Source organism: Taudactylus pleione, unplaced genomic scaffold, assembly GCF_031769625.1.
Source record: "Taudactylus pleione unplaced genomic scaffold, aTauple2 ptg000202l, whole genome shotgun sequence".
NCBI lineage: Eukaryota > Metazoa > Chordata > Amphibia > Anura > Myobatrachidae > Taudactylus > Taudactylus pleione.
In genome coordinates, this window is record NW_028284604.1 from 3,070,739 (window position 1) to 3,085,810 (window position 15,072).

At 40.8% G+C, this 15,072-nt stretch overlaps 1 protein-coding gene across 2 annotated transcripts in view; it reads right to left on the reverse strand.

Moving 5' to 3' along the window:
- FBXL17 (F-box and leucine rich repeat protein 17) overlaps window positions 1–15,072 on the reverse strand; it is a 620,751-nt gene that overhangs the window by 31,295 nt on the left and 574,384 nt on the right. For both annotated transcript variants that reach the window (XM_088477668.1, XM_088477669.1), the window contains exon 8: window positions 1,709–1,851. In XM_088477668.1, the coding sequence (XP_088333794.1) occupies window positions 1,709–1,851 (143 nt within the window). The remainder of the gene's footprint in view (window positions 1–1,708; window positions 1,852–15,072) is intronic.

Below are 15,072 nucleotides of genomic sequence, written 5' to 3' on the forward strand. Positions count from 1 at the left end.
GGCTTCAGTCCAAGCCTGGGGTTTCGGGGGGGGAACCCCTTCTTGGGGGGTCCCCACTTCCACTGAGATCCCTGGCTTGGCCTGAGCGGCTTGGGCTGATAATGTTTTGGCCCTGTATCCCCGGTGAAAGGGTCTTCAATAAGAATCAATGTGATTCAATGCCCAAACTCTCCCAGACTCGATTCTTAGTAAATTTACCTCCTAGCCTCAATATACCATGCAGCAATATACCAGCTTTAGCAACGTGTCCAAAATTTTGCCCTTCAAAATTAAAATGTGCCCTCCTCATTGATATCCTGTGCTGTAAATCACACCATACTTGCTAGCTGTGAGAGTATTGTTGTTAAATGACAATTGTTTTGCTGTAGGAGTCTGCACCAGGTTGTACACTAAGGGCCTGATTCAGAGGTGGACATTCTTGGCATCGCTGCTGTGTCTTTATATGCAGTGTTTGTGCAAAAATATGCAAAAGTCACAGGAAGTGTCTTGTGCAAATAGACGTCCACTGCCGGCTTCTGTGATCCACTGGTTGCGTCCAAAGATATAGCATCAGATCACCATCGCGGCCATCGGCCATCTAAGTAATCCTAAGGTTACGCAGAAGCCAATAAGAATCAATGTGATTCTTATTGGCTTCTGCGCCAAAATCACAGGTGTGGTGCTGAAGACGCAGCAAGATGAAGTCGCAGCTACCATGTTTACTTACGGTCAGGTGTCCACCAGCAGCCAATAAGACTCAGGGTGATTTTTATTGGCTAGCGTCGGCTGTCACTGTGATAGCAATAGCCAATAGGAATCTGGCTGATTCTAATTGGCTGAGGCTGTCACATATAGCAGCCTCCATTGTGTCTGTGCCAGAGCTGGGTTAAGGGGGGGACATGGGGGCAGGGTCGGTTCGAAGGCGCCAAACCCAAAAGGGGGTGCAGTGCTGCAACCTGGAGTATTCAAGACTGGCAGGCCTGCACTATGGCTGTTGTTGGGCTGCTGGTGTCGTCCACAGCTGAGGGCAGGGAGGGACTGGGAGCTTCTCTCTTTCAGACAGGTCAGTATTCTACAGGGAGCTGGGGCAATTTAATGTATGTTTTATTTTTATTATGTGAGGGACAATGTTTTGTTTTTCCTGTGGGGGGACAATGCATTTGGGTTTTTTGCTGTGAGGGCCAATGTATGTGTATTTTTTCTTTCCTGTGGGGGCCAATGTGTGATTTCGGCAGGACACTCCCCATGCCCCTTGCTGCAAGGTCACGCCCTTTTTTCAAGCGTGTGCCTACAGCGCAAGCAAATGAAGATACTCAGGAGATCACAGAAGATTTTTAGCTATAAAAGTAGATCACCGAGTCCAAAAGTCTGGCCACCCCGTCTGTAACAGTTTCTGACATTTTTTTGTAAACGGGCAGTTATCTCCTATCCAGGCTCCATTAATAACATGTCTAATTACTGTACTCATTGTCAAATGTTTCCAGTTTTCCTTAATAAAAAATTATAGGAAATAAGTTAAAAGAATAAGAAAGTCAACTCCTTCCCAGTATGTCTGTCTGCTATAAAAGTTTAAATGCAAATTCAGGATAAAATAAAACACTAAAATAAATTCACTGTTTAAAAAATGTAACTAACTAACGATATGATAATCAATATACAAATCTTTATGATTTAGAAAGGGAGTTACGAGCCACATATGACAAACAGCATAAAAAATATCTCATCTTACCTGATCACATCTCATCAAGCCCAGATACCGTATGGATTTGCTGCTTTGTGCAATCAATGTGGCTCCTTTATCTGTAATCTCCTTACACCATCCAACATCCACCGTTTCTATGGACATGCTGTATCGACCAATGGCTATCAAAGCTGTGCAAATAAACAAATCAATACATCACTAATACAATAAAAACAAGGAATGCAAAAGAATCTAGCCAAACAGATTATATTCGTCATTTTTTGCATAGTTATAACCATGGTGCGGATTCATTTGCTTTATGGTTAATAGCCCAATTTTGACATTGAGCCAAATATTCACACAGCCCAAACAAATGCCTTGGTAAAATGTGTGTGAATAAATAAAATGGGGTTACGGCAAATTTTGTCTTAATTTGTTCCCCTTCAACATACCTCAGAAAATATGAAATAACAAAAAGACGACCCTCACATAATATGCCCATACAAAAACATGCACATCGTGAGGCCACAAATCGTGACAGTCCTACCACTATGCCACTTCACCTAACTTCCTTTATTTAAAATAATTATGCATTAAATATAATTGTATTCAAATAAATCCTCCAGTCAGGGCCGAAAGATACCACAGGAACCCTGTACTTGGGACCTACATAGAAGCTGTGTGCCACAGAGGTCACATACTATTGTACGTTCTTTAAACCTGGGCTTGCAGAAAGTTGTAATCCTTACTAGCAGTTTGCAATTTAAAGACATTTCTTTTTCCACTAACCTTCTTATATAACATGTACATTTACTTCTGGGCAAACAGGCACACTAGGGCTGGAAAGGACTGGTAATATTAAATTAATTTAGTGATAGATTACGCATAACTCTTTTACAAAGGTTGTGGATGTCATGATAGCCTGTGGGAATGATCTGGAGGTAAAGTGCAGCAACAGCGGCCCAGAGGGACAAACAAAATAAATCCTGTCCGGTTTAAGGCATAACGAGCTCGGATATAATGGGTCACGTAAATGTGGAGCGGTCCTCTAAGCACTGTTTAAATGCATCCAGAAAAATAATTATGCTACACAATGGGATCTTATGTCAAAGTAGTGGAATTTATATAGTTAAGTATGACAAATTGATTAACTCGTTCTAGGCTGACTGAATAATATTACTTCACAAAGCCCTAAAACAATCAATACATAAGCATCTTGTTTTAGAAATTCCTGTCTTCAGGCAGCAAATTAAAACAAAAACATGGAATTCACGTGTGCAAAACACAACCAGATGAACAATGCAAATAAAATAAAAGTAACAGAATCCAGAACCTAAACCATAACAGACAACAGCTATATAAAGTACAAAGAGGCCACGCATCATTGTAATGGAAGGCATGATGACAAGCGGTCCTGTGCTCCCTTATAATTTGATATAATCAGTATATATCAGAAACATTAAACTATTTCACTTAGGAATATGATCATTAACCTTGTTCCATAATTGCCCACGTCAATTTCTGTAAACTCTTCTTTGTTACAATTTGCAAAGCATGTCATTGCTTAAAAAGATCTCATTAGCAATTGCAGAGTTTCGATATGGGGCCAGCATAAGCACTACTCACAGAATATTAGATATCCGAGGTACTTAAGGTTGAAATAGCATTTATTAAATCACATTTTGTGACTGCTCATTACTAGTGAAAAATGTCCTTGAAATATGGCACACTTGGTTGCTTTCGCGGGATGATATTTTCTGCAGCTTCTATGCAAAATCTCTTAAAAAAATACATTCAGTATAACAAAGTTTAACCACTGCAGTGCCGAAACCATGCTGCAGTTCTAGACACACCTGTATAGAGATAGACAGATGTTACCCCATACATCTAGCCTCCCTGCGCGTTAAACATCCCTTCTGGTTGCGCCATGCCGTGGTGTGACTCGGTAGTAGCGAGCGTCTTTTCGGACCACTTTAGTAAATACCTGAATGGTTGGATTCACAAGTGGTAACCTCTGAGTTTTACTAGATGAGGGGAAGATGGACTACCCTGGAAATGTAAAGGACCAATAATCCCCCAAATTTTCTATGAACCATGAATGTCTATACTGTATATTGTTCAAAAATAACCTTATAACATTCAGGATGTCATTAAGTGGACAGTCACAGAACATTGAGAGACTATATTTTTTATGAATTTAGGATTAGGCTGCGGATAGGGTGAGGGTTAGGTTTAACACCACACATCAACATTTGACATTCAGAACATGTCGACATTCTGATCAACAACATATTCTAACACCCCCCTGATATAACACTACAGCTTTCTTATACAGTCAAATATTGCTACCTCACTCCATTAGAGACAGCTGAAGTTCCTCCCACATACTTGCAGAGCCCCCCCAAAGGCTATTTTGCTAGTTTTTAAGTTTGTACTCCAACTTTGAACTTTTTCACCCCCTTTTTCAGTCATTTTTTGGGGAGTTCCTTAAATTTTGTTAGAATTTTTTTGATGCAGTTTACCTTTGGGGACCTGTCCTAAGGGTGCAGGGTTGTTTCCCCACCTTTGCACCCCAAAACCGCAATTCTGCACTTTTTGTCGACAGCTATTCATAGGCGAAACTTTTCCGCCAAGTACATTGCATTGAGTTTCCGCACCAACGAAAAGTCGCCACAATTGAATACGGGGATAAGTTTCCGCTGGCGAAATGACGTCATCTGCAAAAATGTTTCCCCAAAAACATCTTTTCGCCGTTAATTGAATACGGCCCTGTGTCTGAATCTACCCAAACCAAATAGTATATAATGTAGCTCAGTGGTTGTCCTCAGGACCCCACACAGATCACGTTTTTTAGGGACCCAAGCAGGTGTAATCATTACTCAATGACACATTTTAAAAGATCCACAGGTGGAGCAAATTATTTCACTTGTGATTCTGTGAGGAGACCTGGAAAACATGCACTGTTTGGGGTCCTGAGAACCGAGTTTGAGAACCTGTGCTGTAGCTTATGCAACTTGTTCTCTAACTTTCCCCTGGGTGTTCCCTTCTAAATCTTTAGTCATCTGGAAGTTATATGTTGCAATTTTGTCATATAGATCGGCTTCCAGAACTTGTTACTCACCTTACCCTTGTTCTCTTCATTACAGCTGTTTTCCCAACCTTCCTTATTTGTTTACTTTCTTTAATTCCTTCTTTAGTATTTTCTTAATTACTTAATTTAGTCTACTTGCATTTCCTTTGTCTATCTTGTTTATCATACAAGAACTGAAAACAAATACTACTACAACAATAGGCAACTCTTGGCTGAATCTTTTAAATTCAGCGGAAATGTACTTAATTCCATAGACAATAGCATAATGAACTTTGTTTAGAACGTTCGTCTTGCGTTTAATTTCTAGTGACAAATCCAGTCTTTTATTGCGACATAAAAATTTGAAACACTAATATATAACGTTCTCTGTTGGCTATCCAGACTCTCTGCCTAGTTCTTAGATTTAGTATAATAGTGAGCAGTCTATGCTATGTACTAACATAGTGAAAATGTCCATTAATTCATTGCACACAATCAGATGTGATTTAGTACATATTAAAATACAAAATGACAAACAGTGAATAGCGTATTGGTTGTAATGGATTGCTTGCACATTAACCTTTGTATGTATATAACTTACTTCAATGCAGTTGTGTGTTTCAGTTGTGTACGTTAAATTAATACTGGGATGTAGAGTATGATAAGGAGCAGAGACTAAACACACACACAAAGCACCTTTTGACACTAAAGCTGTTGTCTCCGACATGGCACAACTAAAGCAATGTAGACTCACATTGGAACTTGCATGTGTTTAGTTGTTGAATGTAGCAATACAGTAGATCCTTGCGTTGCTTACAACAAATGATATCGTCTCAGGATAGAATGCCTTTTTACATTTCAAGCCATTATTCCTGCTTTTTGCTGTAACAGTTAGCACACTAAATATTACTAAAGACTGTTAAGAACATCTTTTTTTTTTTTAATTAATAACTGATCCAAGTGTCAACAGGTGACAGCACATTAAACCTGTTCAGAAACAGGCATTCATAGCAGGATCCTCATCTTTATTCAATACGGTCATGCATTAGGCATATAAAATGAAAAACTTTTTGTAGGCTGCCCCGAAGAAGCTTTTAGTGACTGAATCACAGGATTAATATACATTGCCACTTTACCTTTTGCCTTCAGTAACTGTTTTCAGAAGCATGGTCACAGGAGAACTACTTGTGATTAAAGAAATCTTTATGATGCATTTTTGCTCCCATTCAAAAGCACATTTTACTGATGATTAATACATCTACGTCAGTATAAAAGCTTTGTTATGCAGAACCTTAGTGACAGCAATGTGAAAAATATTGGGAAATTAGAATATTTTATATATTTCACCACAAGGTGGCTGCTGTGCCAGAATCTTAGTGACTGTGTCTGTACATTGTAAGATACAAATTAAAATGTGATTCCTTAGAACAGGAAATGGGAACCCTGGCTGTGCAGCTGCTGCTAAACTACTGTACATGAGTGCTAGACATTATATGGTTTTATAGCACCCAGACTAGATTTTTTCCTAAGTATTTATGACCGTGTTATTTCCAAGTAACAGAAGCAGCACAGTAAGTTTTGTATTGATTTTGTGGTATTAAATTTGTTATAATTCTGTACAATTTTAGATGTGTGTGTGTGCAATTGAAATGCAGAATAACTTCAGTATATTATGACATTACTCTGTGTATACATGTGATGTGTCGTGTCTTTTGTCTTTCTTCCAGAAAGATCATAATTTCACAAATAAATTGCATATACGTGACTTTAATAACAAATATACACAACATTTTCATTTAAAACCATACTTACCTACTCTCCCGGAATGTCTAGGAGAGTAAGGAACCCTTCTGGGCCCTGTTTCACTTTTATTTGAGGTGGGTGGGGCCATACTGTTGTGATTTGCATAATCATGCCCCACCTCCAATACATGAGTAAGCGAACCTGCATCATTGTGGAGGGGACGGGTGGGGTGGAGGATTTGGTGGGGTGGCATGATGATGAGATTCAGAAGGGTTGCCCAAATTGTAGGCTTGTTTGTATGTTAAACACTAAACTGCATTATTTAATAATGGATATTGACTCTAAAAAACACAATTTTTCCACATTAGGAACAACACTTTTTGTTTGCTCCAACAATACTGCATCATGTTTGTCTAATTGTTTCTCGTTAACCATGACAGTGAGGGACATTATGGGCCTGATTCAGACTTGCTTGTAAGCGGGTCGATGGTGGGGCACTGCGCAATGCGCGTGCACAAGCCCTGGAGCGAGAGAGAAATTCTCTTGCTCCGGGGCTCGCTACAAACGGGGCGGCTGTTGATGTTGATCAACAGCTCGCCCCATTTTGTAGGCGGGGTGGGGGTGGAGTGGCTGGACAAAAGGAGGCGTTCCTGAAGGAACACCTGCCGTTTGTGGGTGGCCCTACTGACATCACCAGTGATGTCAGCAGTGAGCTTCCGGCTCTATTAGAGCCGGAAGCTCACTGGGGCTTGCGGCAGACGAGGCCCTACCACAAGGGTATCGTCGCAAGCCCGATGGTCGCGACCATCACCTGGCCGCTTGCTAAAGCTGTGGGTGGTCACCCACAGCTTAGCGAGCGGCCAGGAGGCCGGGTTTTTTTAAAAACAAAGCGGCCGCCCTGATTCAGCGTGAGCGCTCGCTTTCTGCGAGCGGCTCTGAATCAGGCCCTATGTCTTTATAACATTTGTGCGTTTCAATTTCTTTAATACATGAATATTTCTGACCATATAAATTCACGTACATGCATAGAATGGTCTTGGATGGTTCCATTGAAAACATAGGACAATCCCTCTCGGTTATCACTTAAATTAAAACATTTTTTTGCAGAGTGGTAAGTAGCTCTGCATCAGCAACTGCCCTGAAACTGCCCCCAAAAATGCGCCTGTCCCTTCCGTTTGATCTGTAATAATGTTGTCATGTTGATTTATAATGTATTATATACATACTTTCTTTTCAAACTTCCCGTCTGGGAGATGTAGAGGGGAGATTTGAAAAGAAAAGTTGGGGCTGACTTGATGGCTTAATTGGCATCAAAAAGTGGGTGGGGCAATGTATAATAATGGTAATTACTCTCACACTTCCCTAGCCACTCAGGGATTGATGCAAAGTTGCACGCAAGTTCCTTTGGGAGAGAGATTTGTGGTTTTTAGTGCTGCACATGCTCCACAGCTGAAGATATGTTGAACATACGCAGAAATCCTTATGTTTATGAAAGGTACAAATGTGCATTGATAATTATTATAGCTAAGAACCAAGTATTAGGATAGGTTGCAATGCCGTCGCATAGAGGATTTTCAACTCTGCATGCGGAGAACATCGGCATTTAGTTCCGTGCATTCAAATTGAGTGTATTAGCCTCTAACTTGAAAGCAACTGTAAATGAACTCTTCAGTGCTTAACAAGGTTGGCGTGACTCAATGATGGCACCCCCCCTCCCCCAGTTCATCTTACTGACAGGTAAGCACTGCCAAAGAGGTCTCCCCCAAATTTGGGAGTCTTAATAGTAGGCACTTTAGTGTATTAGCATGGAGGATTTTTAACAGATGTGTAGAAACTACAAAATAATCTGGCATAATTAATTTACGTACCTAATCCCTCTCTTCGGGGTCCGATTATTAATTAGCAGATTTTTGGCCCGCTAATAATAATTTGTTATCGCCGCTACCAACGGCATATATCATTGTTCACATGCAAGGACAGGGGCCGATCAGAGCCTGTCCCTGCGATGTCTAAGTGTTAAACGATCACATTAGCGATCACTTTACTTTCATTTGTGTGGTCTCCTGATCGCACATGCAGAAGTGGTGAGTGTCCTATGGATCCCTCTCAACTCATACCAAATACTCCTTTTCTGCCCTTTTATTATGCACACTAGTTATTTTATTTGTGGGGCTTGGATTAATGTTGTAGCAAATATTTTAAATCTGTATATTTTATCTCTATTGTAAATTGTCTAAAGAAGAAATAAATACAAAAAAAGTTAATAAATGAAATAAATAAAAATGTCCTGACTAGAGTTGAATGTAAAAAAAATCCTGGTTGAAGTGTGAAATTGATGTACTGGCAGTTCTGCCCATCCTGGAGATAACAATGAATCCGCTTATTAGGCACATCTGTTTTTATCTTCCAGCAAAAATGGCCATGACGGATCATTTGGAACATCAGCCCCATAAATATGTTTGTAAGATTAGACTTCCAAACCCCAAGTTGCTAAACTAAACAGACGCATTTGTGATTCTGAGCATTTGGAATGCATAAGCCATATTGATTGGCAGCTTAATTACAAGGAAGGCTTAAATGATCTTTCTTCATTCTTCCATTGCTCAGTCACAGACAACAGAGCAACTAAACTTACTTTACTAAAACTCATCTGTAATGTTCTACTTTCTCTGACTTCTCCTGACTATGGGGTCTATCTATGAAGCAGCCCCTGTATTGCTGAGGGAAGGGACTATCACTGCTTCCTCCTACAGTATATAAGAAAATGGCTACAACAGCGAAATAACAGATTAGAGCTGGTGCAAACTGCAAGTGAAAATAGCTGTGTGCTCTCTTCCCATTACTATTCTAAATGATCTTTCTCCAGGAAACTAGGCACACTACTGTTCAGGCTTTGCAGCGGAAGTCTCAATAACCAAAAATTCTTCTTCAAGTAGAGTAAATTTTACATGATTACCAATGAAATCAAATGAGCCAGCAAAACAAGAAACCCGTACTAGCATAATACAATATTCGGTGTCTTTGCTCTTTACATTTGTTAATACTGTAACCCAGTTGGGAAATGTGTTAAATATTCTTCTATACCTTTCTACGTCCATCTTGAACTGTGAATATAAAGTAAAGTGAATATCAGTAATCCACCCAAATCCTTGCTTTACTCTCTGCTGTAATTTTATCCTTGTAATGTTCCAAAAAGTTATTATGGTGATCTATCACTACGTGTTGTTTATCCCTAAATATGCAGAGCTGTCTAGGATTCTACTACGTTCTCTATACAGCTTTAGCCCACAATAATTTCTCAGACTCACTACTTCACAATCCATTTGCAGTGCACTCCCCGTCCTCATGGCCATAATGCATCCTATTTATATGATTGCAGTATAATTTATATCCGTCCCTTAATAACGGTAATAAAGTTAGTATCCTATAATCTTAAAGGTCTTAATTCACCTTTCAAAGGAAGCAAGCTCTACTAGGAACCTACTGTAAGATATCTGTGGCACATGTATTCTTTTTTTTACAGGACATTAAGTTTAGTTACACATCTATCTATCCTTTTCCAATAAAAAAAAAACTCAGAAGAAAAAAAAAAAATCCGATGCGGTCATACTAATTAAGTGAAAAGTAGCATTTCACTTACATCAGCAAATTACAGGTCTCCTTGGCCGCTACCTCATACTAGTTTGCGACCTTAATAACATTACACCCACATTAGTATCTAATGCCCATCAGATAAAATCTATTAAAGGCCTCTTTTAATGGGCAGGAAAAAAAAAGTTAAAAGAGGTTAAGTCCAATATGCTTGGGATTGTAATCTGATAATAGATATTGACTCATCGTCTGATACAGATGTTGCACCTAAGAGCTCACAAGCTTATCCTCATCTGTGAAGTGCAATGTGCTCTGCTATTTGAAATGTTTGCCCATTTGACAAAACAAGTAAACATATGCTAAATGCAGAATGCACCAATAAATTCCATTATTCATACATCTATAGGACAGAAATTGTCCAAAATTAGAATTATTGTGCAAGCTGACGACACACTTGGTCCAAATGGTGAGACTTCTCAATTAAGAACACAAAATGTTCAGTGCAGAGGATAATATATCAGTAACTTGTATGCGTTTCTGACTGGTAGCATTGTTTGCGACTATGTCAGTTAATGCGCAGCCTGGTGCGGGCGCATACGATGCGACCACACCAGGCAAGTGGTTAAGAGTCCCCCTGGCCAATAACATCTTTGCTGGGTAATGCCATTGATTTCCTTCACTGACTAACGCCAGTAATTGCCATTAGAAAATTGTCCTTATTACCAGATTGGTAAACAGACACCTACCAAACTACACAGGCTCTCTCTTTTCATTATAGGACAGACAGGGCTAGATTGCCCTCATTCACTTCTTAAGTATTTTAGCTTATCATAGTACTACCTTATCCAAGCACTTAGAGAACACAGAGACCATCACCGCTGCAGCTCTGCTCTGTGACACTAAAATAGCAGAGCATGCTATATTTATGTCACCTACTCAGATGATGTCACCCGATGCAGCCCACACTCTCCTAGTGACGCCACTGGCGTTCAACATTACAAGTCAAAAACATTTCTGAAGTGCCACCTGTCACGATTGGGGCTGTGTGTGCCTGGGGCCAGAGAGTCTTACCTGTTCGGACGCTGTGGCGGGATCTCTCTGGCGGGGGCGCAGGCATCTAGAGGTCAGCGCTGCATACCTCAGAGTCCTGAATGCAGGTGTCAGTTTGGGTCACTTTAGGCAGTGCTGCAGCACAACATGGGCATCGCCATCTTGGATTTCATCAGGTGACTCATTCAGCCAATCCAGCCAGAGCATTATCAGGAATCCTAGCAACCATGCACTTCCTTTGGTATTTAAGGGCTGCTGTGCAGTCCTTTCTTCGCCAGTGCAGGGTTTATCCCAGTGCAAGTTGGGTACTAGTTCTCTGTGCTCCCTTGCTGTTACCTGTTCCTAGCTGCTATCCTCAGACCCTGCACTCTCCAGACTCCAATCACCCTCGTCAGACCTGTGTGACAGCAGAGCTACTCCAGGCTACCACCCCTAGGGGGACTTCTGCTGATATCCGAACAGTCTGTGCTTCTCACCAGTCATCTGGTCACCAGTCGCCTGTTCCCTGTGTACCTATCAGGTCTGGATCACCAACTGTCACTACTTCTGTCTGGATCACCACCTGCCAGCGGGTAACGCATGAATAATACCCCTCTGAAGCCAGAATCCTTGTAGTACCAGCAATCTGCCCTGAAAGCCTCTCCTGGTTCCACTCCGGGTCCAAGCCCTCTTTCACCCGTGACACCACCGTCATTGAAAATATGGGTAATAAAACTGTTAGTAACTTTCCTGTCCTCTTTTTGTTTTTTAACCAAGTTTGCTCAGGTTAGGTTGATAATTTGTAGTCTGGAGATGAAGACATGCTTCTGAATGGTTGGAGAGGGCCTAGCACGCCAAAACCATCTATGCTGTGGGGAAAGGAGGTGGAGCAGGAGTAGAGGAGCAGCATTAGTAGTATGAGATTAACAGACCCTGCAGGTACTACTGAGAACATTCTTCAGTGCTGCCATGTTTGGTTTAAACCCCCTGCAGACCAATACTATCCATACACTAGCACATATCAACATAAAATACTGTACAATAAAGTCATGGATCCAGTATTTTGAAGATTTCTCCCATGAAATACAGCTCTCATTAACGATCATTCCCTAGGCTTTATAAAGCAATGTATATTTGAAATGCTGGGAAGGAGAAAAAAAATTCAGCAAGTATGATTTAAATATGTATGGGAAAAATTGTGCAAAAAGAATCACCTAATTTTAAGTTTCTGATTAAAAAAGGTGCAATATACCGTATTGTTATGTTGTTTAGGGTGCGGGGAGGAAGGGTTAGGGGCAGGGTTAGGATACTTACACGACAGCTAAGTAAAAATAACATTCTAAATAATTAAGTTAACATGTCTTAATGAGAATATTAATACACAAAGACAAGGCTATGTGTAACTTAGTGGAGTTATCTCACCTTAAAATTAGTGGAACACATGCACTTTCTATGCTCAGCATGCAAGTGCAGGAAAAGTATGGTGCTCACTACTACTACACAATTCATCAGCGTAAAATGTCACACCACAGCAAGTTTTATCTTTTTTCTATGTTCTTTGATTCTACAGCACCGATGCGCCATATCCTAATTCAGTTTATAACAAAGTTCTTAAAGCAAAAGTTTTAGACATGTCGTTATTTTGGCAGCCGGGTCGGCACAGCAGGAGGGGGCGGGGAGAGATTGGTTAGGGGTCATGGCATAGGGAGGGTGGTGGTAATAGGACGCTGTGTTGGGAGTGTGACCGTGCAATTGCGTCACCGTGGCCCTGCTACACAATGCTGAGATTCCCGGCATTGTGAAGTAGGGGGCAGGTCCACGATGACACGATTTATCGCAAATCGCGGCATGTCCCCACTGCAAGGGTGTGTGTTTTGGGGCACGAGGGGCACATGGCTATGTGGGCGGGTGGTGGCCAGCTGGGACACGTGCCCATTTTTCTGGGCGGCCGGAAGCATCGCCCGATTTTCGGGAGCCTCCCATCTGTTCCGGGAGAGTAGGCTATCATGGTACAGTGTAACACACATGCAGATTGTAATGCGATATTACCGACTGAATTCGCATTGCGAATTCAGGCAATATCAGAGGAATTTACTAAAAATCCCTTGCAGGGACAGAGCCTGCGAATCCCCGCCGCAGCCTTATCACGGTATTTTTGCAAAAAATACCGTGACAAGTGCCCGAGCATGTGCCGACCGGCCGCCACCAAGCCCTGCCCCCAATGATCGCGACCCCCCCCTCCCTTAAGTACACTTACCTCCGGTGATCGGTGCTCTGGTTATGTCCTCCGTGGCTCCGGTCAGCTGACATCCCATCCTGAACTGGGAGCCGGTCAGGTGATGACCGGGCCCCAGTGGAGGATGGGAGACCAGCTGACCGGAGGGAGGACATCACCGGAGCACTGGCCCTGGTAAGTTTTTTTTTTTTTACAGTGTATCAGCGTGTGGTCTGTTTAGACCACACAGCTGATCACTGGGGCCAGCTCCGGGCTTTGCTCTGCCCGTTAGAGTGGGCTTTCCCCGGTATTTTTTCACAATTTATTTTTAGTAACTTAGGCCAGATCACATTTCCCATTACAATTATGGGAAATACGATCTACTTACTAAAAATAAGTGATAATTAGGGCTGGGAGTAGAATTTTACGACTTCTACTCCAATTGCCCTTTAGGTGATATTAAAATAATGTGAAAAGGGTGTGAAAACACCCCTTTTCACTTTATTTTAGTAAAAATAATGTTAATAAATAGAGCCCATAATGAGCCCTTTGTGAGACCATTACGTACTGAATTATGATAGTAACATACTTTGCAATCGTCTCATCTTTGGCAGGACAATCACAATTTGAGGGGACTGTCCTGGCTTCCTGTGGATGGTATGTTCATCACAACTAGTTGGAAGTTGGGAGAATGTTCATAGTGAGGTGGTGCCTCACGAAGATTAGGTAAGTGCTTTGAAAGTGTGTAGCAAAACAAATGTGTTTTAGAATAAGGCGAGGGTTGGTGCCGGCCTAGCAATATAGAAGAGCTAAGCATGCCATGAATGGATATGACCAGACCCAAAATATGCGTTCACGCCCACTGTCTCAATTCCATCTTTTATAATGTTGTGAGTTATGATTTAAGCATTAGAAATCCATGCTTTACTACCTGTGCTTAATCTTAAAGAAAAAGTTTAGATTGTATGGTTTATGAAAACAGGTAAAAAGCAAATAATTATTCACTGTCCATTTTGCATTGCATTCGTAAATTAGCATTTTGTGAATTGTATAGTTTAGAAGTAGAGATGGTCAACTCATTAACTTGTGTGTAGTTACTGGGAATTCTGGGAAAGAACAAAATTGATCGAGGAATTCAGTGCTGAAAAATTTAGACTGTTGCTGGCGAAATGTGGGAAATTCCACAGCCAACTGTGAAATAAGGCAAATATTACATACAGTTTTGAAAATGTTGCTCATCTCTAATGAGCAATGACAATATACTGTATTTATTGCATTCATCAGTGTATTGGATCCTGCTATACTACAGTTCGGGCAACAAAAACTTTCACACTGCCAGAATAGTTGAGCAATTTATAATTTGTGACCCAAAGAACGTACTATATAAGCTGAAACTATAACAATGGATTGTTGTCATCCTTCAATTAAATCTAGGACTGAGCCAAGCAGGACATTGTATTCCTACACTGTTACCTATCTTGCGCGTTCTTGAATTAATCTATTCATGGCTTGGTTTAAAACGAAGATGGAGGAAAACGAGTCACAAGTTTTATTTGTAAAATAGGCTGGTGGAATGTCCTGGACATTTATTTCAACTTTCATTCACATTAAACTTTACAAGGTTATATATGAAAGACATCTTAATGCGCAAATCAGAGTCTTAGTCAAGGACTAAAATAATGTTTTTCTTTAATTTTTTTTTGTCAAAGCCCACTGTAAACAATTCCTTATAAGCTATGAATAAATCAAACGGAGATTAAGAGG